This window comes from Opisthocomus hoazin, chromosome Z, assembly GCF_030867145.1.
Source record: "Opisthocomus hoazin isolate bOpiHoa1 chromosome Z, bOpiHoa1.hap1, whole genome shotgun sequence".
Classification (NCBI taxonomy): domain Eukaryota; kingdom Metazoa; phylum Chordata; class Aves; order Opisthocomiformes; family Opisthocomidae; genus Opisthocomus; species Opisthocomus hoazin.
Window position 1 is genome coordinate 25,630,592 of NC_134454.1, and position 26,287 is coordinate 25,656,878.

Here is a 26,287-nt window from a genome sequence, read left to right on the forward strand (position 1 = left end):
TGGGAAAAGAAAAAGAAGGCAGTGCTGAAATGTTTTAACCTGTCTCAAAACAATAACAGGGAGGATTGTTCCTGAGAGCAGAAGTACTAACTTGAAAAAGGAACCACTTTTTCTGGACGTGATTTGACAGTTTTCTCTCCTGTGATACCATCATGCCACTGATGCAGAGATGTCCAAGCAACACTGATACATTATGTCCTAGGACAAATAATCAACTAGGAGGGGCTTTTAGAAGCAGTATTGTTGTTCTTCCTTTGCCAGCTGTTCATCAAAGGCTTAGAAGTAAGGACAAGGGATGTCCTGCAGAGATTTTGAACTCCCTATAACTGTATATTCATCCCAGCTATCAAACAGGAAGGATTTTTTCCCGGGCCAGGTGCAAGTGGTGCTGCTTTAGCAGTGTGAAGGTCTCTCTTCTTCTTGCACTCCTTGCACGACAAACTGTTGTTTACATGGGAAATCCGTTCAGCACATGAAGTACTGGAAGCATAGTGAAGCTCAGGTGGCTTAAAAGTTGGCAATACTTGTAGGCTCTAAAGAATGTTTTCCAAACATGCACTTAGCTCCAGCCAAGAGTCCATGCCTAGAACTGAATGGAGCATTTTTGCAGTAAAAATAATGTAATCAGAAGGACATCTTTATAATAATGACAGTGCCACAAAGAAGTATGAAAAAGAAGCCTCACCTCAGAAACAAAGAACCTTAAATTAGAATTTTTATACTTTTGTATTTCTCACAGCACAGCCTCCCGTTTTTTACTCTGAACTATCTAATATAGTATACATAGTCTCAGAAGGTGTTTGGGAAATACCAAAGATGTAAAATCCATGTAAATTTTGCAGGGACAGGAAGTAGTGGCAGGTGATTTTCTGATGGAATAAAGATCAGTCCATATGCTCTGTCCCCATACGATTATTCAGTAGCACTAATCATACGTTTAGCATGCATTCATTATTTCAGAACATGGTCTCAGCATGGTCAGAAATGCCACAGATTATGTCCGGAAATTTATTTGACTGTGTTTTGCCACCAAGATTTTTTTCACCAATCTATGCTCTGTTTTGTGCATTTCATTTTGCTATTGCAAAGTACTTCTGACAGTTCATGCAGCTGCAGCATGTCTCAAAGCTGCAAGATCCGTGTGGTAGAATGCTTCTTCCCAATCTTTATGTCAGGTTCACTGTTTGGCATTGCATCTTTTTCAGATCCGATATGCTGGTGCTGCTGACAGTTCAGTTCAGTTTATCTTCTATCAGCCTATCATTCACCAATGGAGGGAAACTGACTTTTTTCCTTGTTCAGCATCCTGTGGAGGAGGTAATGAATTACCACTGTATTCCAGAAGCACTCTTCTACATACAGGATCTGTCTTAACTGCTGCACTGAGATTTGGACCTTTAAAAAGGGGAAAATCTGAAATGGAAATAGTTACATCTAAATGAAGGGAGGGATATATCAGCAGTGGTAGCAGCCTGTAGATCTTTTAGCATCATACCAGACTCTGTACATTATGTAAATTTTGATGTCCACCTGACTGCATTTAATGCTACAGCTGTCAAACATAAGAGCTGATGGGATTTGGGCCTGCTTTGGAATCACAAGATGTCTCCATTTGCCCCCATCTCCACCAGCAGCTTTACCTTCTGAACTGAAGCTGAGTCTGCGAGTCCTGGTGAACAAGAAACCTTAGCTTTTGTTTTTTCTATTTGCACTAGACTTCTTAATTTTTATTTGACCATACTGGTTATCTTTTGTTTCCTGCTACACGTGATTTAGGTTGCTGTTTTGAATCTGGTCTGTAAAACTGCAGCTGTTATGTCCAAAAGCGCTGGTATTTTCAGGTTGCCTTTTGCAAAACCAGCACTTAGATGCACTTCAGAGAGAGACAGGAAGAACTCCACATCACATATTATTTCTTCCACTGTGTATTGCAGGTTATCAGCTGACATCTGCTGAATGTTTTGATCTGAGAAGCAACCGGGTAGTAGCGGATCAATACTGCCACTATTATCCTGAAAATATCAAGCCAAAGCCAAAACTTCAAGAGTGTAATCTGGATCCTTGTCCTGCAAGGTCAGTTAGCTCTAATTTTAAAAGATAGTGGGCTATGGGGGAGTAAAATAAAGTATGAAAATATTCTGTTTCTATTGCTTACAGTGTCATTTAGCCTACATAATTCAACCTCTTTCTCATCCTGAGGATCTACTGTGTAGAAAAAGACCTCTGTTTAGAATATCTACATTGCAAGGAATGATTTGAAGTGGTTGTTTCTTCCCCTCAGATTATGTTTTGCCTCGCTGAACATTATAGAGTGTGAGAAAAATTGTCCATGACACCATCCCATGATCAACACATCTCTTAACACATCTTAGTGAGCTGGGAAAAAGTCTCGTGGGGTAAAAAAGTTGTTGGAAAATGGTTGTCATCACACTCAGAGGCATTATTTTTTACGTTTTTTTACATTTTCTCTTTAATAAAAAGCTTACTTGCAGTCATGGCACCTTGTAAGAATGTAATGTGGGAATTTGTTCTAATTATTGATACCCTTTGGCCCTGCACAAACGACTCCTCTCTGCTCCCCTGCCAAGCGTTCTTCAGGAGATTCTTCTCTCAGAAGATTAATAGTAAAAATGGTAAGATCACAGAGTTAGATTTCCCATGTATAAGAAAAGGAGCAAAATCACAAAAAGGATAAGTTCTTTGTTGCACTGATTCCCCTGAACTTTAGTGGAAGTCAGTCTGCAGCCACTCATAAGCTGCAGGCTTGTATTTGTGTAATTGAAACATTTTTATCCTCTTCTGTGGCTTTGCTGAAGGACAGTTCAGTGCACTCCAGCAGATGTGGTGCAAGGATGCCTAAAGCTGTTCATTTACCTGCTCCTTTCCCTTTAGGCTAATGTTGTGCCAAGTTTGATAAAGCGAGTTCAAGCATCACCTAAGAAGTTGCTATGGCCCTTCAGATTGCCATACGTTGCCATAGAAAAAAAATGTCTTAACCAGGAGCAGCAGGATGTTTTAGGGATGTATGGGACTATATATCCACGTGACTGAGGATGACTGCTTCCCAGACCAGATATACCAGCTTTAGACTGGCTAGGCATTATCAGAGCAGAACAAATCACTCCAAGCCCAGAAAGATTTTTATCTCTTCTAGAAAGTTTTCATTAAAACTCATTAACTTTTCATAGCTGTGGTTAACACTGTTTTCTTTGTCACTGAGGACGTGTTTACCCAGAGTATATAGCAGTTTATAATTCTTTGTTCTAGTAAACACATTTTTAATGGTAATTCTGTTTGTAAATAATTACAAGCCAGAAATGTTCTATACAGTTTAAAAACTGAAGTGAAAATCTCCCAGAATTAAAAAATGGAAATATCATATCCCGAAATGTGACATTATCTCAGCTGTATTGTACATTCTTGAAGTTCCATATTTTGTCATGTACTTCATTAGGATGTATTAAGGACAGACTATTAAGAAGGCAGCTTCATTAGGGCTTTGTGAAAAGTATTTCCTGTTGTGTATGTACTCCAAAGTGATTTTTCAACTTAGAGTTTACTTTCCCAAAATGCAACAAGATGATTTCTCCCTTTAACAATATTCTATGAAGTTCAGTATCTGGCTTTTCTTGTCGTGGTATTTTCCACAAAAAAAATATGTATTTAATTTCTCAGGTTACTTAAATATATTAACAGTTGCATCTAGAAACCTTACTATAATAAAGTTCTTGTATTTTTTCCTCAGTGATTTTCTCAGCTCAAAAATGTTTTCTTTGAATTCTCCTTTGAATTGTTTGAAACAAATATCAGTAAAGTAGAGGCCAAGTATGATCAGGTAAGAGACCTAAATATGAACGTCTCAGAAAAAGAACTGCTGAAAGGTGTGAACTGATATGGAAACTGTCTTTTAGATTTACGTCTCTCTCTTACCAATAAGAAAATGAGTTTATGTAGCTGCTTTTTTTGGTTTTTAAAGCCTAAGCTGCTATTTTTTTAAAGTGCAGTTCTGAGTCAAATATGTAATTTGCCTCTGGAATTTGTACTATGGATATTTTCCATACTTTTCCCGATAATTTGAAATGACATATTTTCAAATGATAAGGCAGACGACTGCATGGTACATGAGAGCAAAGAGAGACAAAAAAAAACAGCTGGACAGATGTCAGGAAGCAATTTTTGGTTTATACAACAAATAACAAGGCAAAGTTGCTGATATAAGGACCCTGAGGGGAGTGAGAGTCATTAGAAGTACAGCTATTCCATCCCAGGGTACAGGCAGTAACAGAGAGGAACTGGCTTTTTGGAAACATCTTCATGGAACGCCAAACTGCAAATGATTATTTTCAAAAGTGTCTTTGTAAAGAATTCAAGGACCAACAACCCAGACAGAAAACCAGAGGAAATCTGTGGTAACTTCTGGAATCCCGATGCTTTCTTAAGGTCAGGAAGAGGGTAGGTGAAGCAGAACAACGGGATCAGGACCATGACTGAGAAGGGCGTCTTGGCTCTGCAGTGTCTTTGCTGTGGGAGACGCTCTGCTCTGCCGGTATAAAGTGAAGATGTTAATTTTTCCTGGCAAACCCAGTTCCAGTGAGGCATAGCTGATTAGTGGTTGCTGACTGTCCCTATGGTGTGTCAGTGAATGCCACAGAAAATAATTGTGGAAGACCACAGCGGCGCTGAATAAAACAACTGAGAGGGGTTACTGTAGGAGAGCTTACACCAAAATTTCCAGCAGCGGGCAAGCTGAAAGAAAAGTTTAAATGAATACCAGGACTATCGTGTGGGTATGCAATTAGTTGCCCCTTTAGGCTTAGTACACAGAAAAATTTTACTTTATTGTGCTTATTATGGCAATAATTATCAGTATTGCTCGCATCATGAGCAGCACAAAAAGATAGAACAAATGTGGAAAATCAATCAACTTTTTTTCCTGCAAACCCAGTTTCTCACATACTTAGAGGAGAAGCAGTGTGTGGAAGGTTATTTATTATGAACCCTGTATAATTTATACAGGTTCCTTTTCTGGATTAAGCAAAGGTGGCCTGTCCATCAAGTAAGGCTGATAATGCGTGTCTTGTGGGATAGATGAGCATCATGACACCAAGTCCCTTTTCCTCCCTACTTACTGTCAATGCCCCATGTGGCCTCTGTCATCGACCCTCTTTGGGACCTATCTCTCACTTTTTAAAAGACAGAAAGAAAAGATATGTTTATTTACAATCCATTAAGATTTTATTGACAGTCCCCACTTGACTGGCAAATATATGTGTAACGTCTACTGATGTAAATAGCACCCGGTTCGATCTAGCCCATCCCCCTTCTATGTGACAAAATTCAACATTAAGATTTCACGTGTTTAATTAATTGAGAATCTTTTAACCAAAACTTCACAGAGTGAAGAGTTTAGGGGAGGTTTTTTAGCTGTCATCATATCCTCTAATGAAAGGTGAATGGAATTTTTTTCTGCTTTGAGAAAAAGTCTATTTAGATATGACCTAAATGGGTGTGCTAAACACTTACCTAGGGCAACTCGGAGGTGATATAAAAATACCATTTCTTTCATAATTCAAAGGCATTTCTCCAAAAAGGAATTTTTACAAATAGGAAAAAGGTTTTTACCTCACTCGCCGTTCACCTGCTCACCGGGATAGTCTCTGGACGAACATCAGTGCTGCTTCTAGATTTCATCTTCAGCTTTTAAATGGCATTTCCAGCTGCACTGTTCTGCATTTTTACCAATCAGCTCCTCTAATTTTTGCCTATTGCTGCTACCTGTTAATGTGGGGGTTTCTGAGTCACAAAGGCTCTACTGCTGCGTTCACCAGGAAATTTCAATGGTGTATAAAAATTTCTAAAGGCATCTTCAGCAAAGATTCTAACTTCATTCAGAAACAGTCTCAAATATTTCATGTTAGCAAGCCTCTAACATGTGGGCTTCTTTTTATCACTTTGCTAGTCATGCCAGTCTGACCTGCACAGGCAAAAATCCTGGAATTTGCCTAGAGCATTATCTGCAAGCCTGCCACCAAAAATAATATTAGTATCTGTGGAAAGCTTGGGGAAATATCTCTAGTTCAAGCAAGACTTTCAACACTCAGAGGCATGAAGGAATTCTCACACACCAACAGTCCTGCCGCAAAATTGCAGACTCCGGTTCCTGCTCATCAAAGCTTTTGTTTTGACATTCTCACTTAGCTATCCATACTTGGTGTTAGCAGAGGCAGGCATCACCAAAATGATATCCATGTTTAAGTAAACTTGTATTTTTGAGTTGTTAATTTTTGCTAATTTAACAAGAGTAGTGAAGGACATGTACAAGCACACAAGACCTGCTGGGATACTATGGCCATTCAGAGTAACCCTGAGTAGTGAGAAGTCCACAGTATATTCAGTGATTTGAAAGTGTATACGATTTCCTGAGCAACAGTGCAAGACATGTGCATAATAACTTTCAAACATTTCCTTCAAAAAAAAGGAGGTAGTAACAAGTAAATATTCATGATTAAAAGGGCAACACAGAGTATCCTTTTAATCATTAACAGAGGTCTCCTCACTGCATTACAAATTGGCAGCTGAAGCAGAAAGTTGCCAAACGTAGTTTGTTGCTTGTTACCAGCTTCCCTAAAGGTATTATATTAGACAGCAATTATAAGCCAAGTATCACAGCAGTGCAGTGTTCAGATTTTCACTACATTCTTTCTGGAAGATGAACAAAACTGGAGTGCTGGGATGTTCCTGAAAAGACAGGCTGCACTTTCTGATTTACACAGTAGCAGTCATAGATCTGCAGTGACAAGGGGGGTCTGAGACACAATGACTTATTTATTGTTATTGCCCTCAACTGGGACACATGATATATTTAAACTCTATTTTGAATACTCTTTCACATAAAATATCCTATAGTTACTGCAGTTACAGCTTTTTGACAACACCCCAGCCTTTTGCACGGATGTGGGACACTGGTCATCACAATGTCCTTTCCTGATCTCTGCCTCAGGCAAATGGTCATTTCTGCAGATTTGCATTTTTTACTAAAATTCTGAATTTGTTACAGGCGGGTTGAGAAAGCCTTTCTTCCTTGCATTGCTCTCTAAATCTTGGCTGCCTCCCATTGCTGTGTCTGGTCTCAATTTCCACAGCCAATCATATGCATATGAATGATCTTAAAGACAGAAAGAAATAGCCATTCCAGGGGAGGGTGAGACGCAAAGGTTTTAGCCATCAAAGCAGAAGGGAGCACGTGCCTCTTCCACCAGCATGGTTGAAGTTGCATGTGCTGGAAAAATGAGACTGGTATTAGCAGAAAGCATGCTGCCTGCAATTGAGAGAGCACAGTCAACAAACATCAGTCATTCCAGCTGTGTATTTATGGAAGGTGATTTTTGAACAGTTGAGAATTTACTGAGGAACTACCAACGTTACTGGAGAAATGAGCTAAAGTAATGCGTTATGCATGAAGAAGGGGGGGAGAAGTTTAGAAGGCCAAAAACAATTCAGAGCAGCAGGAAAGGAACCACTGGGTAAGCTTTCAGGAAGGCTGAACTGGAAACAGTGATGCATTCAAGTAGAAATAGCAGTACATGTGCGTCCAGATACAGGAGTTGTAGATGGAGCAGGAGATAATAGCAGAGGCAATGTTCTGGTAGTCATAATCAGGGTCATCCAAGTTCAAGAGCAGGATAAAGATGAACTTCAGATACTCCTAATCCTTAAAGAGGCAATTTTCATCTCAAGACAAATAAACAAAAACTTGAATTTCTGGGAAATTCAGCTCTAAGGAGATAGTTCTTACTGAAAAAAAGACAGAAAGAAAGGCAGAAAGGAGCTGTCAAGATACATCAGATAAACTGTAGGGTGGGAAAGTAGTTCTTGCACTGCTATGAGCATCAGAAACAGACATCTGTCTGCCTAAGATGAAGTGGTGGGAAATGTAGTCTATTTAAGTCCTAGAAGAGACCAGAATCGTTGCAAATAGCAAGATCTCTCACTTACAGAGATTGTCACTGGATATTCAGTTGTTAGTAGTGGAAAACAAAAACAAATTTCCATCTTTGTATCAAACACTGCTCATCCAAGCCATCATGAAATATTAAACTGAATAAAAAAAGAGCAGATTTTTAGAATCATTACAGTCATGCTACAGCAAGAAAGCTCTCTTGCTGCTTCCAATTAATGACCCCCATTTTGAGCCCTGTGAAGAGATTAGCTTTTAGCAGTCTGTGGAAATGAGAAGCAAACCACTTATTTCTTAGAATTTGAAATCTGTACACCATGAACAAGTCATTTATTTTGAAGGTGAGATACTGTTGTGCTGAACAGACATACTGCCTAAAGTAAGAGATTTTTCTGGAGAATGACACAGAAGGATAGTTTTCTCGGCAGCCTTTTGCATTTTTAAGTAGGTTATTTAAGTATCCACTGACTTTCCATTTAGAAATGTTTTGGCAGGGGACACCACCTTTTACCAGTCTATAAAGTACCAAGATCCTATAGAAAGATCTATAAATACAAAATACATGGTACTTCTTCAAGTTCCACACTGATAAAGTGTAATGTTACAAGATCATCACAATACTATCTATTTGTCAGGATTGAGCACAGTGGTCCAGAAACCAAAAACGTAACTCAGCCTGGTAACATAGTTGAGAATTGCAATACTCTCTACCTGCAAAAGTAGGCATTCAAAAGCCAGTGTTGCCTGTACCTGTGGTATTACTGTAGATATCTACCCCAGCTCTGAATGGAAATAGTGATAGTTTTGCAGAGTAACACATGGGAAACATTAACAGATTCTGTCTAAAGGCCTTGATACCTGTTTCTCAGGGCAGAAAGTGTTCTTGTAGCACAAGGTGATAATGCCACACTGCAGCACTTTCACAGCATGCTGTGAGGGGAGGGTGCAGTATCGCACGCTGCCTTGGTGTCAGGATTCACAGTGCTAAACTGGAGACTTTTTCACAAGCCTGCCATCAATCCAGTGGCATCTCAGGGAGATGTTACCTCAGATGCTGAACACTTGTCTTTCGCGATGAACTCTTCAAGGTCTTCTGAATTGCTTTCTTTCACTTACTGCATTAGCTGTTCACAGCCAGCTTAGGCTGCTTCAGCTTCAGACATACTTCAGGCCATTGCTTAGATGGCATAGTCCCTGCCATGCAGATCATTTACTCTCAAGCGCAACAGATTTCAGTGAAGGCCTAAATCTTCACTGTGCAAGTCCCCTTCAGGAAAGAGGTGTAACAGCTCCAACCACCCAGGAGAACAGGCAGCCCTGCGGCTGCAGCCCTGCGGGTAGGAAAACCCCAGGAAATGAGACCCCACAGCAGAAACGAAGGCTGTGAGCCAGAGGCGTGTGAGTGGCCTGCAGAGGGTGGGCCCTGGCACAGCAGAGTGCGGGAGCACCAACGCATGAGTGGAAGACACCTCTACCCACTCCCAGCCTTGGCACGTTGTCGCCATGCAGGGTCACACCAACCTGAGGCATCTGGGGGTGAGAAGCCCTTTCTCTCTGCTGGCTCTTCTCCCAACTCTAGCTCCTGTGCCTCTGCCTGGCTCAGCAGATGCCCGACCCAAGAGCTGTGGGCATGCAGGACAGGGAGGTGGGAAGGGCTGGCACCTTATTGAAGACAGAGTCACTGGGGAGCTACAGGAGCAACACATACGTGCCTGCCATTTGTGCTAGGGGTGTATCTTAAGGGGGAAAATGAGCTACTGGGGAAGACAACGCCAAACATGACTTTGAAGGAACACATCTGTGGGCACCCTTCCCACAGGAAAGCCAAACATCTGCAGGGATGGCAGACCTGGGTGCATCACACTGCCATGTGCACTCCTGCTCCAGCTGAGCATGTGCCTTGGAAGAGCAGCTGTGCTGAAGCTGCCAGCACCCAGGAGGAAAACATACCAATCTGCAGAGTGTATGACACAACTTGTTGGTCTGAAAGGTACGGGAGATTTCAGACATATGAAAGACAACAGATCTTCAAAATCATTTGCTTTGAGCTCTGGCTCCAGCCAATGCAGGTTTGTTTTAAGTATTGTGGGAATGAGTCCTGTTAACTACTACCACATCAGCCAGAAATCTCAGCGTAGCAGAGGAATTATTATTTGCTCAGTTTGTTTAGCACATCGTCACCTTTACATTGTCTGAATAATGTACAGTGAACAAAGCCCATAAATTGGATATCTTCTATCTTTTTATAGGAGTACAATGGACTGATAGATTCATGGAATTTAAACCACTTTGTCCAGTCAAAAAGTACAGGATTCAGCAAAGTAATCTCCAAGATGTGTCTGAAATCTTTCATTTAGACTTCATTCTTTTTGTGGAACACATGTAAATAACCCACAAAAGTCTAGCTAGGAAAGATGCAGTTGCCTTTAATGGTACAATGACCATCTGCTGTTCTGTTGTATCTCAAGCCAATTTTTAAAGTCATAAATTAAGTCATTGTGTATTATTGTGAGGATCTTTTTCCTCACTGTGTCCATGGGACTTACATTGCTGAGGAGCATTATCTTGCAGCAACAGAATGAAAGCCTTTGGCAGCCCCTCACATATGCCCAAGGACAGTGTCAGTAATTCTGTGGAGCCCTACAGCATTTAGAGAAATGCAATTTATGTATGCAAAATTCTTTGAGGGTCAAACCTTTCCAATGAGAATATTAATCTAGTGCTTTGTAAATGTTATTTAATCTTCATAACAATGTTTGAATGTGGTATGGTTACTTCCATTGGAATGACCCTGGATATTATGCGTTCTAATGCATGTAGACCTGGATTATGCATACAGACTATGTTTATTAGAAAGAAAACATTTCTTACTGCAGTGAGTGAGAAATGTTTTGAAATCTGTTTCTTTCCTAGGCAGTAGATGCTTTTATAGTATAATTATTTCATTTCTGAACTTGGTATATTAATCTTTTTTCCAATCACTTGTCAGGAAACCGATGAGCTGGAAAGTGCAAAAGCCTTCAGAGTGGAACTTCAGCAGCAGTGGTAGAACAGTCAGGAAAACAGCAAAGATTCCCAAAAGCATGCACAGAAAAAAAGCAGAAAAAGTCCCTTTCCGTCTTCTTACACTACTAGTCCACAATTTCTCAAACTTCTCCAGGCATTCACCCATAAAGCTAAGTTTGAAAAGACTTGTTCATTGGCCATACTCTAAATGAACCGTTTGTCTTTTCCAAAATTTCCCAGTGCCAGAACTGCTTCTCCTAGATGTTTAGACTTTCACGGAGACAGGCAGCTCTCTGAAGATGCAAATGTGCAGACTCACGCAGAGGGCTCGTGTGACTGCAGAGACTGCTAATCTTAGAGAGAGCTGTCTAGTCCCCATCACACACTCCCAGGGCTCCAGCGTCTTGCCACGCTTTAGCTGGAAAATTCCAGCACGCTGACCTGGCTCTGACTCCTCACAGAGAAAACACAATGGGATTCATTCTCCTATCATGGACAAGCTATGCACATAAAAACCCTGTTGACTGAAAGGAGAATAGGCCCCTTTAGCTTTAGCATGACAAGACTCCTTTGAACCCTCACAGCATTTTTCAGTGAACTATGTTGAGGATGCAGAATACTTTCTTCCTTCCCCCTCCTTTGCTCCTTCTCCCTTACAGAAATCCGTAGCAGCATACCTAGCACCTCTCATCTGTATAAGGCTCTCAAAAACCACCTTCACTCTTTTCAGTCAGTTTCCTCTCTCTGTAACTTGGGCAGGGACATACTTTGTATTTTATTGCAACTGGTATTCAGTCTTTGATCATTCTGCCCGCCTGTCCCATCCAAGTCCCCTCTTGCACAGTGGCTTTGACGAAACTGGTAGGTGAGGTGCTCTGGGATCATCTGTTTGGTGTTAACAGATATGCCTGATTGATAGTTGGGAGAGAACATCGGTAGAATTACTCTGAGTCAAAATCTATTAGAATTATAGATTAAATTCCAGACTAGCAATTCAGTGAGACCTGGTAGCTGCCAACAAGTCAAGTGACATCTGTCTTACACATCACTGCCATGATAATGGTTCAGATAATTACTAATTTTGATCTACACTATTGCCTTCTATAACCTTTAGATGTTACATTATTTAGGTATTATACCAATAACACTGCAGCAAACAAAGCCAACCAGTCAAGACAGCACCAAAAACAAACACACAAATGAAAAAACAACCAGACATATTGTTCTTTTCTCCAGACCATTCTTTATTCCAGAAAAACTCAAATAAGGAGACAGGTTCTGAAGATGAATGAAATTGAACTGATGTAAGGTGGAAAGAAAGGAACTGCAGATTTGAATTCTTGCTCTGGTATTCCCCAGATTTCTAATCCTAGCCCATGTAAAAGCAGGCATTTTTTCTGAAGGGCAGAAACAACCATGTAGTAGTTTAAAAAATGGTTTGATCTGGAGCTCTCTGAAGCAGCTAGAAGTTCCCATTTTGTCTTAAGTGACTTTGGATCCAAGCTCCAAGAAAGTATTAGGTGTAGAAATATTTTTTTTTAATGACAGATAGTAACCTCATAAATTATAATAACATTTGGACACTTCATTTGGATCACTTGTGGTAACGGATTTCTTCTTAGTCAAACAGAAATATATTCATAAGAATAAAGTAGTAATCAGTGGTTTATTCTCTGATGGACACAGAAAATGTAGCATAGAAACACAAGTTTTGTTTAAATTGCGATAGCATCTTAGGTAAAATATCATTTTTGTTTTGATCTTTTTTGTAATATTGTGTGAAAAAAAGTTGTATGATGTAATCATTTAGCGTTTATTTTATTATGTGTACCTTCTACTCAGAGGGTTGGCATTATTGTTCCTAACAGTGATGGATACAAGCAGATCATGCCCTATGACCTCTACCATCCCCTTCCTCGGTACGTAAAACAGTCAACCAGATGCTAGGATTAACAAATACATTTACTTCTCTTTTGCTCTTCTCTGCATTTGCTGCTTTGCTCTCAAACTAAGTTAACAGATGCTACTTTGCCCTTGCTCTCAACTCCTGCAGATTAACCTAGAGATGTTCAAGTACTAACGTGTTGCTATAAATTCTGTTGATGCAGAACTGAAACTATATTATAGCTGAAACAGCAACACAGACTTTTTAAGTGCATGGTCCTTTTCTTTCTCTCTTTCCTCACACCCCCATCCCTATCTCTCCTGTTCTCTTACACCTTTCCTTTTTCTTCCTTTTACTCATCTCTGAACAAGACTACAACCTGTGGCTTTATAATGAACCGTCAGACTTGCTCTCTCTCTCCGGTGGTGCTGCTTCTTGCATGCTTATAAATTATGAGATTTTACATTTAGACAGTATTAGCATTGTGTTCTGATGCTGCAAACCCATGCTAATGCCTTCCCCAGGTGCAGTAATCCACTGTTTTTTCAAAGAAAGCAGAGATCGGAGCAATAGGATCAAGGCCTGATTTGTATTATTAATTATCTCACCATTAAAGCGTCTTTAATGTAAGACTTCAGATTCTCATAGAAATAATCACACAAGTAGTTGCTCTTAAAGCAGTAAATAAGACTGGTGCTGTTAAAGACATTTGGTAGCAGAAGGATGAGAACATTTTAGTTTTTAAATACTGCCTGGACATGCAATAGTATTACCCGGTGTTTCCTTCTTAATTGATTTGTTGCGTCACAGAGTATGAAATCACAGCAAGAATCCCCTAAGCCACTTATTAGTCCCATCTTGGTGAGGAAATGGCCTCCCTCAAATGATGGTAAGGCCTAGTGCAGAAAGCTTTCAGCATCAGTGTGCGAGTGCAGTGCATTCACGTTCAACAGTCTCCAGCCAAATTGTGGACTCATCCCAAACTGTGAGTGAGAAGGCAAGGAAGAGAGCAGCTGCCGTTCATGTTGACACCCTTTATCAATCATTTGTTTCATTTGCATTAGGCTTTTCTCTTCTTAGCTAAGTGTTCATGGTTATGTACACACAGTCATTATCACCAAATATTCATAAAATATATCATTTAAAATATATCCTTGTGTCTAATTCTTTCATTCTGGAAAACACTTTTCTCTGTTCTTTATTTCAAAAAAAACCCACATACACACCTCCTAACCTCAAAAGTTAAACCTCTGTTAGTGAGGAGTATAGAAGCTAGAATATTAATACAGGTTTTAACATTCTAGCTTTTAATAAAGCAGATTTTATTTCAGTTGTGTACAGAGGGCACATACATTGACAAAAGACAGAGAGGAATTTTCTGTAAGGGGATGGTTCAGCAGTACTTAACAGTGGAGAGACTTTATTTAAGGAAAAAGCATCCTGAGCTGGCAGCTAGGCAGGCGCTTTCTAACTGCTGAAGAAAATCCAAAATAAAGGATCAAAATGCCCTGAGGTATTTGGCTTTCAGCAACACTGCAAGAAAAGAAGAAAAAAATAATTCCCTGAAACTGATCAAAAGTCCAAGAATTTTTCTCAAGCTGTTCTGGATTATGGCCTCACCCGGTAACAGTCGCTTTACATCCACTCTCCCAGCCGCACTATTCTCCTTTAACCCCCCACATTGACTGCTCAGGCTGCAGCTGCTGCCTGGGATCTTTGCCCCTCTTATTCCCAGTGCTCTTTCACTGCTGCTTCCCCTGTTCTCCCACTGCCACAGGTGCTCCTATGAACCCACAAACAGGGCTCAGGTCTTCCTCCCTCTCCCCAAGGGAGAAGACACAGCCACAAGTCTCTTCTCCAAACCTCAGAGGCGGTAGAAACCGGACACACCACGAAGATGGCATGAGACAGGGCCAAGTCAGGGGGATATAAAATGTCTTTCCTCTGAACCTTCAGAGTTTAGGCAAAAAAACCCAACCAAACCAGATAGGCCCTGATTGCATTACCTGTCTGAGACTGGGACCTGATACCAGGGACATAGGAGAGTCACAAACACTCAAGGAGAAATGCAGAGCAAATCTGGAAAGGCATCTTTGCAAGATTTCCCTACTGCAATCCCTCAGCCTTGAATGTTATCACAAGGAGGGAAAGGTATGGTTCAGGAGACATAGTGCTTACTTTTCATGCACCACGAATTCCTTTCACAAATTCTTGGTCAATTTTGCACCCTTTGTACCTCGAAAGGAGCTGTGACACCTCTTTAAAGAGATGTGCAACAGTAAAACTTCACCCTCCTATCTCACACTTCTACAAAACCTGAGAACCAAACTGCTTGCCTAGGTTTAAGCTGCTTGGTGTTGCTGAGGTTGCCCAAGGCATCTAGAAACTTGTCCCAGATTCCAGGGAATTTCTTGGTGCCGTGTCACTTTTATATGTGGAAAAGCTGGTTCAGGCTGGCTGCAGCAGTTCCTGCTGTTCATGAGTTTCTGCATGAGGAGGCCTTTTTGTTTAGATTTATGGTAGTGAGAAACCTTAGCTATATGCTGGGAAAAGTGTTTAGCAGAGCCACAGGTAGCATATTTGAATGAAAAACATTGCTAAAATTATCCATTCATGACATATCTGGCTTGTGCTTAGCACACGATGAAGGATGTGGCGTGGTGTAAACGTTGTTTCACCACTTCTTAGTCATAAGTCATAGAGTTAATCAGTGTGTTTACCATTCATAAACAGCTATTAACATAAGCCATTTCACGTTGAGTTTTATGGCACTTTCAGCCAGTAGCTAAGTGTGGGTAGTGTTTACATGTGCTGGACCTGATCAGAAAAAGATGGGCTGATATGATGAAAAATCAGAGGGAAAGATAGACATTTTTCATATTGCTTAACAATCTTGGTGATCCTGTAATTGTTACTTAATAGGAATAACTCCTTTGTTTTAAAGTGAGAGAAAAAGATCCTCACCTTTCACTTTTCTTCATTCTTGCCTGAAAGAGGAAACAGGTGGGAGTTTTTCTACAGAAACAGTTTTCTAAGTCAAAAAATGAAAAGTTACAACCAAAATCATTGTTTCAAACATTATTTCTAATATCCTTATCAAAAGGACGTTTGCCTTCGGGGGGGGGGGGGGGGGGGGGATGAAAATTTTGGGAAATGTTTCCAGACAGATAGGACATGCACACGTTTATATCATCAGGCATGGACAAGACTATACAGGAACAGCCATACTGGATCATGACTATGGTCCCAGATCCTGTCTGTGACAATGAATTGAATAAAAGAGAGGAAACAACAGATTATTTTATGTGAACAAAAATGCACACATGTAAAACAATACATACATTATTGTAGATGCATGACTAAAAAAAGAACTATTGTCATACATATGCATAGCTTTTCAGAATATGCAAATTGTTTGGTGGATTTGTCATTAAGTTCTCTAACGGCACCTGCAGGGAAGAGGTGGTTTCTCAGTTCCTCTCTCCACCTCAACTGTAAGGAAGCAAGACACATGTGGTTTATCCATCAGAGACCACACATCCTATCAGTATAGCCATGTCTTCGTTTTGGTAATTTCCTCCCATCTTCCTTTATTTTCCTTGACTCAGTTGTTTCCCTGGAAAGAAACACTGCTGTTTCCCTGTATCTTCTTTCAAACAGAGCATCAGCTTCAGAGCACACTGAGCTTCCAGAGATTTGTGACAAAGATTCCTCAGAACATGACAAATTGTGAAGACATAATAATCCCATCAATTAAATAAAAGGAATTAAGTTAGAAGCATTTAGATTTTCTGTGGTAGTTGTCACTTGGTTAGTGGGAGAGAGATTTCATATTACTAACCTGTGACTTAAAGACGGCAGCCGTGAGAGTGCTTTGTTGTTATAGCCATTTATGAAAATACATATATGATTAATTTTTACTAACATTAATCAGAAGAAAATCCCTCCTGCAGATATCAGTTTATGTATTTGGGGGGGGTGCAGGTGGGGGCAGCATGGGTTCCTTTTCCTGATGCCTTTCTGTCTTGGGTTTTTTTTCCCCAGATGGGAAAGTACACCCTGGACTGCCTGTTCCTCATCTTGTGGAGGGGGCATTCAAAGCCGCAGCGTGTCGTGTGTGGAAGAAGACATTCAGGGGCATATCAGCCCTGTGGAAGAATGGAAATGCATGTATACTCCAAAGATGCCTGTCGTCCAGCCTTGCAATATATTCGACTGCCCAAAGTGGCTTGCTCAGGAATGGTCTCCGGTAATCAGCTTAGCTTTTTTGGTTTTGTATTTAACGCACTAGGAATATATCTCAAATTTATAGTTTAGTGAGCTTGTGGAAGTAGGAACGTTCACTATTTTCTTTCCTTATTACCATGACCTTTGTTTTAAATTATGCTATTTGTCTAATTGCAAAGTAAAAACTCAGGAATATAATATTAATAGGATTAACATGATTAAGGAGAATACCAGAAAAATAAGTAAGTCCTATAATGTTAATTAGTGACCTTCTACTATATAATAGTCTGGGAACATAAATGAAACACACATAACAAAACCAGCAATTGTGTAAAGGTATATCTTTATTATTGTAACTTTTCAGCCATAAATTGAATATCATAAATTGCTGAGAAATTTCCAGAAATACCTAAAGCCATAAGTGACTCTGCTCTTTGTAGTTGTCTGTTCCCGATTCACTTTTCCTTTTCTACAAAAGTAAATGTCTTTGAAAAGTCTTGTAACAAAAGTAGAAAAGTACTTTGATTTTACATAAAGACTTAATCTTGAGCCTAGTTTCTCAACACCCCATTTTCTCAACAAGTAAAACTAATTTTAGAAGCTAAGCTAGCTCACCCACAGGTGAGGTGCTCTTGACTTATTGCAAAGTGTTTAGTGAGTTCCACATGAAAGCTGCTATCTGAGAGCAAAGTAATACTGGTAGTATCCATGGCCCTTCCCACTGGTTGGCAGTTTTGATTGTATCCCATGCAACCACTTCTGAAACAATCTGTACAGTGGGTAAAATTGATGTACCTTACCGAAAATAAATGGAAAAATACTTAATAAAGTGTCTGAGGGAAGAAAGCCCAAATAGTTTCCCATTCTGTTTGGTGCCGTGTTCCAAAATAGCTGAGTGTCACCTCTGTTAACCCATATGCCCCAGTACTTTGTCCAAGCAAAGCAGAGTGGCTCCAGATGAAACTGACACAGTGTTACTGAGCATATCCAATATGGGATGGATGGCCACAGGCCAAGTAACCAATGGTGAGAGAGTGACTCTGCAAGAGAAATCCAGCAGCTAAATGTCCAAACCAAGTAAATATGAAGACCAGAAAGGCAAAAATTTCTGTCAATTTCATATCTTGCCTGTAACTACTAAATATTATGAATAATTTATGTTCAGGGTTGGGTGTTTCTGCACTATGTTTTGCTCTCTGATGTACACATACTTGTATTGCATATTCACCTTTTATTTATCACTCCTGTGACATATCACACACACTTTTTTCCTCTTTTTCCCCAGTGCACTGTGACCTGTGGACAAGGACTCAGATATCGTGTGGTCCTTTGCATTGATCACAGGGGGATGCATACAGGAGGCTGTAGTCCTAAAACAAAGCCACACATAAAAGAAGAATGCATTGTACCCACTCCTTGCTACAAACCGAAAGGTAATGAGGCAGAAAGATTCTCCTAAATTTTTCAGAGCTCTTCCCTGTTGAACAGTTTTGTTTTGTTTCTGGTAGCGCTGTTCTCACCTGCACCGAGTTGTGAATTTGTGCCTGTAAAGCCTGACATTCCTATTCTAGTCTGCCTGCTAGCAACTTGGAGTTAATGCTGTCCCCTTCCTCTCTCTTACAAGGTCCGGGGTTTTCACTGTTAAATTGTGATGCAGCAGACCAAGCGATGTAGATCTAAATCTGACCATAGTATAAACAGGTTTGAGCTCACCGGTTGTGTCTGGGCTAAATTTGCATGGTATTTTAAAAGGAATTAAATATAAAAATAACATTTATGGCAGAGAGATGTAACCGTATTATTGAAGTGCCTGGTCGTCACTTGGAGCTTGAAATAGGTCAGAAGCAAACACTATGTAACCCAACGTGAAGTTCCTCTTACTAGCAAGGCTGAAAAATTTGGCAGACTGGAAGACTTGAAGCATCTTCTAGAAAAGAGTACATGCAATTTTTATTGAAATGTTTCTTGACTTCGGTCTCAGACAGAGAGTAATACTGGGGTAAAGCCCACACATTTTGTTGAGGGAAGGAGCAAACATTTCTGCAGCTGTTTGGAGGTTCTTATGGGGTGGAAATATTACAAAAAGTCCTGGAGACTGGACTAGATTAATGGGCTGTGGTCAGGTGCGACAGACATTTGACCATTTCCACAGGTATATGAGCATGCATGTCTTTGTGCATGTATACAAACCTGTCGATAGAACCTCTGTGTCTCTATGCTGACTGACTTATGGAAGCTGCTGGGCTACAGCAATATAGGTGAACTTAATTTCCCTAAATTGGAGACTTAAACCCTGCCGTAAGAAGAAATCAATTCCTTTTAGAAAAGTGGATTGCTGTCCTGCTACATATTAAGAGCACTTATTATGAAGCCTTAGGAGAAAAGAGTGACCCATGACCTCATACCAATCTCAGATGGAACAGTGAAATTTGGAATTTTAATTTCTGCTCGCAGTGGCCGATGATAGGCGCACTTGTCAAGTTTCAAGATTCCAGTTTAATTGGACCATGTGAATTCACTGTGTCTGCCAGCCACCAAAGTGGTGAAACCCAGACACAGGGCCTCTGGGGAGCAATGGGTATATTTGCACTGCATTTTGCTGGCTGACATCAGCTCGCTCCATCCACCTTGCAAGATATAAAAAAAAGGGCCTGTGGATGTGTTAGCATGACTGAGCCTCATACAGAGATTCAGTGGGTTTGGGCTCAGTCAATCAGCTGATTTTATGGACCTTTATATGTTTATGGTGTTCAGAGCACAGGTAAAGCAAGATCCTGTCTGCCTGCAGCACACAGTGTAAGCAAAATACAGTAAGACACCAAAAAATCAGGTGTTGCAAACCATCCACAACTGACTTCTGCCTGGGGAACCTGAGGAGGGTGCAAGACCAGCTAGGAAAGCTTTGCTTGCCTTCATCTGTCATGAAGTCTCTTCCAATGGGACTTGTCTGGGAATAAAGTAAATTGCTGTTTGCTGGAAGCCCACTTTTACAACCCTGGATAACCTCTTATGCTGCTCTTTGCAGTACCTACATGATTAATTTCTGATTGTAGGCAGTTATTTCTTTCTTCCATTTTTTCCTATAGGATGGAAAGTCTTATGCAAAGCATGAGGTTTTGTTTGGGTTTAATTTTACTCCTCACCTTGGTTCTGCAACGCTCTCACAGTTGTCCCTCCATAATGCAAGTGGTAATGTTTGAAGACCCACGCACCTGAAGGCTGAATCATGCTCTCAGAAAAGAGTTGGACCAGATGATATCCAGATGTCTCTTCCAATCCAAATTATTCTATTTATGTGCTGGAAGTTGGTTCTTTCTATTTCACAAATCACGAGTTAGAAATTTAGAGCAGTAGGGGTAGCAAAGTACCTCTCCTCTATGGAATGGTTTAGTGCTAGCCTGCTTTTTCCTTCTGGAACTGGATTAACATAAAGCAGAAAACCAATTTTTCTAGATGACTGAAGCAGCAAGACAAAAAAAAGTGGAATTCCCTCTTCTTTTAACACACTGTGCTAAACAGAAATAGAATGCTAATAGTTCACGTAATTTATTTCATTTTAGTTTATTCAAGCACTGCAGCACTTTATCTTGCACCAATATTGGGAAAAAATAGGATATCTCTGGATTAAGTAATGATTTTTAGTTTTAACAGAGAAGATGTATTCATCTAATACAATTTTCTGTGTAATATAGGATTTAAGTGTTGTTACTGGAACTATTTCATAAAAGGAGAGATTTTACTTTAATCTCCAAAGGTAAAAATTCTACCTTACCTTATATTAGGAGTACTTTTTATTCATTGTTTTGTCAAAGCACACTTTAGAACGTCACCATTTCTAATCTTCTAACTTATTTTACAGTGTAGATGATAATTAACTACACCTTTAAAAAAGAAAAGTTATTTAAAGAGTCACATAACAGGCAACGGTACATAAGAGCTTTTGCTTTTTACAAGCACTTGCATCCAAGCAAAAAAGCACAGAAGTAAGATTTGCCTTTCCAAAACGCATAAAACAAGCTGCAGAACATATAAATAGAAATGTCTTCTACATATTTGGAATAACAAATGCAATAAAATATAGATTAAACTAAGAGCTGTGCTGGCAAATATTCATCCTTAAATGGCATTAATAAATATGTTAGAGTAGGAGCTTGGCAAGATATTTCTGAGAGAGGCGTAGTAGCTTTATTGCTGTCCTTTTTTTCCTCAGTTAATAACGTGCTCCATGGAAACTTGTTTGACTAAAGTTGCAGTAGCTGTGAAATCAAGCTGCAAGTTGTTTTTCCTCTATGATACAACTGACAGATGGGAAGTTTCATGTGCGTATGTGAAATGCTCACTGTTGTGAACAACAGAGTGACAGAAAATTCCCAACTATCTTGAATGAGATTGATCTGCTCCCATTGGCAAGTACAGATCTGCGCAATATATAAACCTGAAAGGCTTAGGTGATTCGTGAATGCCAAATACGTTTGGCCCTGGTTCTCCTCAGTGGTCTGAGTCTCACTCCCTTTTATTTGTGCTTTTTTTTCATAAAAGGAGAGATTTTACTTTAATCTCCAAAGGTAAAAATTCTGCCTTACCTTATATTAGGAGTACTTTTCCCTGGTCCTAGCCCAGAACATTTTGTTGAAATGCAGAGCTGCTTCTTAAATTACAGTGCCAAATTTTCTCTTGCTTTATACCCCTGTAAGAGCTAAAGCAGCTCCGCCACCTTCAGCTCAAATACTCCACTTTGACACCGCATGAAAGCGGAGTTTGGCTCGCGCAGCAGCATGGCCCTGCACTCCCCAGAGCAGAGCAGCCCATTATGCTGCGTGCACATCCTGGAGAGGAAGAAAAGCAGCTCTACTGTTTTCCATCAGAAATGACAGAAAAAGTATCAAGCTCGTTTTTTTTAAATCCGCATAGCTGATGAACTGATAAAGCTGAGAAGTATAGCTGGGCCATTTTATTACGGTTTCTCTGTTTTTCTGTGGTGTCACCCACTGAATTAGGGTTTTCTTCCTTTTTGTAATCTATCAAAAACAAGCTTAATGTGCCTTCTGAAGTTCTAAAATTTAAGGGTAAACACAGGGATTTTATATATTTTGCCTTTGCAGTGTCAATGGAGGCCTGCTACATTTGTAAGACTCCCTCCAAAAAATACATTCTGAAGTGTCTACTTTTACAGCCCAGTTGCATGGTCTGATAAGTGACCTAATATGCCTTACTGGCTTTAGAACTCCTTGGCCCTTCTAGCTGCAACAATGACCTATCTGGCCACATAACTGTACACATTATAGTCCAGGTGACAAAGCACTTTCTTTTTCTCTCTCCTGCTCTGCTTTCTCTCTCTTTCTTCTTTGTGCTCATCGTCCATGTGGAAGAAGGCACACATGCATTGCAGCCACGCTTGGCAAGAGACGGGAGGCTGACACATATGGCAGCATTACTGCATGCTTCCTGTTTTCACACACTTGTGTTTGTTCTGTAGAGAAACTTCCTGTGGAAGCAAAGTTGCCATGGTATAAGCAGGCTCAAGAGCTGGAGGAAGGAGCAGTGGTGTCTGAAGAACCATCGTAAGTCTTAAAAATTTGCTTACAACATGTTCTCATGATGTGGGAATCTGTGGCTTGCACTGAACTAACATGATATCTTGAAATTGTATTTGGCTTTCATTAGAGTCTAAAGGCTAAACCAAACACCATGGAAATCAATGGACTAAAGGCTGTGTCACACTTAGGTATGAAGAGACAGAATTCAAGGGGGCAAAGGCAGATTTAATTTGAACAAATATATACATGTTTTCTTTAAGGTAATTTACAACAATATTACAGTGACAGTCTGTCTACCTGCGTAGTTATACGTTCCCCACTACCACTGTATCTCCGCAGCACAGCATCCTTATTTATTCGCACAATGCACCTGTGAAGTAAGAGGTAAAATACAGTGATGATTCCCCTTGCCTCTCTCCCCAGGAGGAGTGTAGTAGCAGCAAATAAAATGAATTAATTTTAGCAGAAAATGAACTAGGAACCTCAGCTCTGTGGTTTGGATTAACATCATCACTTACCTCATCATTTCAGGGAGTCTCCCTTCTCTGCTTTTCTAGTCACTTCATGGTCTTTGCCCAGCCAGCTTTGTAAGATGGACCTCAGTCAGCACCTTGTAAACTTTTACTTGCTCTTTCTTTTACTGTAGACCCTGTTGCATGGCAGGTTGGCCTATGTACATGCATTGACAGTCCCCTCACATAAGGGCTGCCTGAAATGATGGAAACTGTACATTTTCCTCCCAGATTCATACATTGTGGTTTAACCCTAGCTAGCAGCTAAGCACCACAGAGCTGCCTGCTCAATCCCCCACAGTGGGATAGGGGAGAGAATCAGAAGGGCATAAGTGAGAAAACTTGTGGGTTAAAATAAAGACATTTTAATAGGGAAAGCAGAAGCCATGAATGCAAGCAAAGCAAAATAAGGAATTCATTCACTAATTCCCATCAGCAGGCAGGTGTTCATCCACCTCCAGGAAAGCAGGGCTCTGTCACATGCAACAGTTACTTGGGAAGACAAATGCCATCACTCTGAACATCTCCCTTCTTCCCCCAGCTTTATATACTAAGTGTGACATCGTATGGCATGGAATATCCCTTTGGTTGGTTGAGGTCAGCTGTGCTGGCTGTGTCCCCTCCCAGCTCCTTGTGCACTCCCATCCTACTCGCTGGTGGAATGGTATGAGAGGCAGAGAAGGTCTTGGCTCTGTGTAAGCACTGCTCAGCAGTAATGGAAACATCCCTGTATTATCAACACTGTTTTCAGCACAAAACCAAAACATAGCCTCACACTAGCTACTATAAAGAAAACTAACTCTCTCCCAGCCAAAATGAGCACAACATAAAATCTACTCATTTTGTCCCTTAACTGTTATTTTTTCTTTTTTCTTTTCCTGTTCATTTGTCTTCAGTTTTGTGAAAAATATTACCATTGAGTTAGAAAGAGTTGGAAGGCATAAAATAGTTACAGGTAACGCTGAAGGAAAAAATATTACGATAAACAGCTGGAAAAGAATACTTCCACTTAGGGTTGATACCTTTTTTTTTAATATATAAGTAAGAAAATCTGACTGTATGAATTTGGCTGTGTGCCAGGTTCTTCACACAGTGCTATTGAAAATACAGTTTAGCAGTTTCTGCATGTGCTCCATTCCATTAATACCAGGACTGCAGAAGAAGTTAGAAGAATTCAGTTCTTTAAAAAACCCTCAGAATTTCATTCAGAATTGAGTTTTATTATAAGCCTCTTTTTTAGATAATTCATTTTCCTTAGCCTATTAAAATTGCAATGAAGAGGAAGCTGCAGTAAAACTTGTGCATGATATAAACCTTTAGCAATGAGGCTGAGAAATTAAAAATACTGTTATGATTATGCTTTGCATTTTTTATTCTGGAACTGTGATAAACGCATGCTATGATTGTAACCCCTGTGCACAGCTTTAATCAATATCCAGTTCCTCATGGTTGAGCATATGGCATTATTTATTGAAACTGAAGCTGTGTATTAGACTAAAAAACACCATTCTTTATATAATATAATTGCAGTTTTGGCATTGTTAATGTGAATTGAAGTAATTTCAAACTGAAATGTTGAAATAGAGATAGAGATATATATAATAAAGCCCTCAAAAAATTTATTTTAATCCAGTAGCCATATGTATATGTAAATACATATATACAAACACAGGTGTATACACACACATTTATACACACATATGCAAACCCACATATTCATATGTGTGTATATACATTAATAGCAGCTGTTGCATGTAATATAATGAGATGTTTAATTGGTTCCAGAGTTTCACAGACCTTATAGGTTGATTCATTCAGCATCAAACTCTAGAAAATTCAGTATTTGTGAATTTACTAATTTTTCATTTGTAAAGTTAAGTTTCTTTTCTTCTGAGTTTTCTTTTGAGTATACTAAACCATTTAGCTAAAAGTGCGTTTATCAAACTGTAAATAACGCCTGGAAACATATATGAAAAAAGATGTGTTATCAGGAATTTGGTCAAAAGGACTCATACTGATATGTGGTCATACCAGTAACAATTTGTTACACAAAGAAATTTGTTAGATAAATTCTGTGAACAATGTTGACTGTACTGTAGAAGAAGAGTGTAATAAAGTATACATGAGCATGTGTAGCTTTAAATATTAACAAGAAGAGGTTTGTAGAGAATACGCATAACCTGCAGGGAAAGGTGAAGAGGATTTTGGTTATTATAATGTGTATTTTAACAAAATATTCTTGAAAACCTTATGGGTATCTTACTTGTGGTATTAAAACTGACCTTGAGAGATACAAATGAAAAGAAGTTTAAGAACTTTAAAAATTTTTAAGTGGAGCTGTGACACGTCTTTACTATAGAGTTATATTGCTCTGCTGCAATAAAGGTCCCGTTCTGCAAATATACAATTTTTTTACCTTTATCTCATGCAACACTTCAGTAATACCAGTGGGATATGAACGTACCAATACAGCGGGGCACAGTCCAGTCCAAGTTCATTCTGTCATGGGGTGACATTTTGTATATTTTTTTCTCCCTGCAAAACACAACTCTGGGAGCATGTATAATCTTTATTTTAGGCTGATGAGAAATCAACATGACATTAAATTAAATTCAAGTATAGATTTTTATATGTGTTGATTAACAGCTAAAATGAAGGGCACAAAGTCAGGGTCTTTATGCAAACTTCCCCAAAGCTTGAAGTATTCATGCCTTGTGTTTAGTTTGGAGTGATTTTTAGAGATAAGACATGAGACAGAAAGATCAAAAAAAATTTAGAAAACTTGTGGTGAAAAGGCCATCCATGCAATCCCTGTCTGTAAACTGTAACAGGCATCTGCATATTGTTCCAGAACATCTAATCTGTTGACAGCAGTCTTGAGCAGTGAACTTAAAAAATAGAATTGGTTTGGGTACCTCGCTATTAGTGGTGTTTTCCATTAATATCTAACTTTAAACAATTATTCACAACTGTATGTAATGACATAAAAAGGGAGACAAAGCATTCAGAACTCACCAAGATACAATCAACAATTAACTTTGATGCCAGTTTTATAGCATCACTTGTCTTCATTGAACTGTGTAGGAACTTCAGATACAACAGCTAGCCGAGAAGCTGAATGCACCTTTTGCCCTGTGTTTCTGCAGCTATGGAGAGACACAAT

General features: G+C 39.6%; 1 protein-coding gene across 5 annotated transcripts in view; it reads left to right on the forward strand.

The window, feature by feature from the left end:
* ADAMTSL1 (ADAMTS like 1) overlaps positions 1-26,287 on the forward strand; it is a 466,061-nt gene that overhangs the window by 345,051 nt on the left and 94,723 nt on the right. For 4 of the 5 annotated variants that reach the window (XR_012761943.1, XM_075411537.1, XM_075411540.1 and 1 more), the window contains 6 exons: positions 1,206-1,317; positions 1,935-2,073; positions 12,832-12,882; positions 16,893-17,097; positions 18,361-18,508; positions 22,552-22,636. Coding sequence is in view for 4 of the 5 variants with exons in the window: in XM_075411537.1 (XP_075267652.1) it covers positions 1,206-1,317; positions 1,935-2,073; positions 12,832-12,882; positions 16,893-17,097; positions 18,361-18,508; positions 22,552-22,636 (740 nt within the window). In the remaining variant the exon portion in view is untranslated. The remainder of the gene's footprint in view (positions 1-1,205; positions 1,318-1,934; positions 2,074-12,831; positions 12,883-16,892; positions 17,098-18,360; positions 18,509-22,551; positions 22,637-26,287) is intronic. The other variant, XM_075411538.1, reaches the window with a different exon arrangement.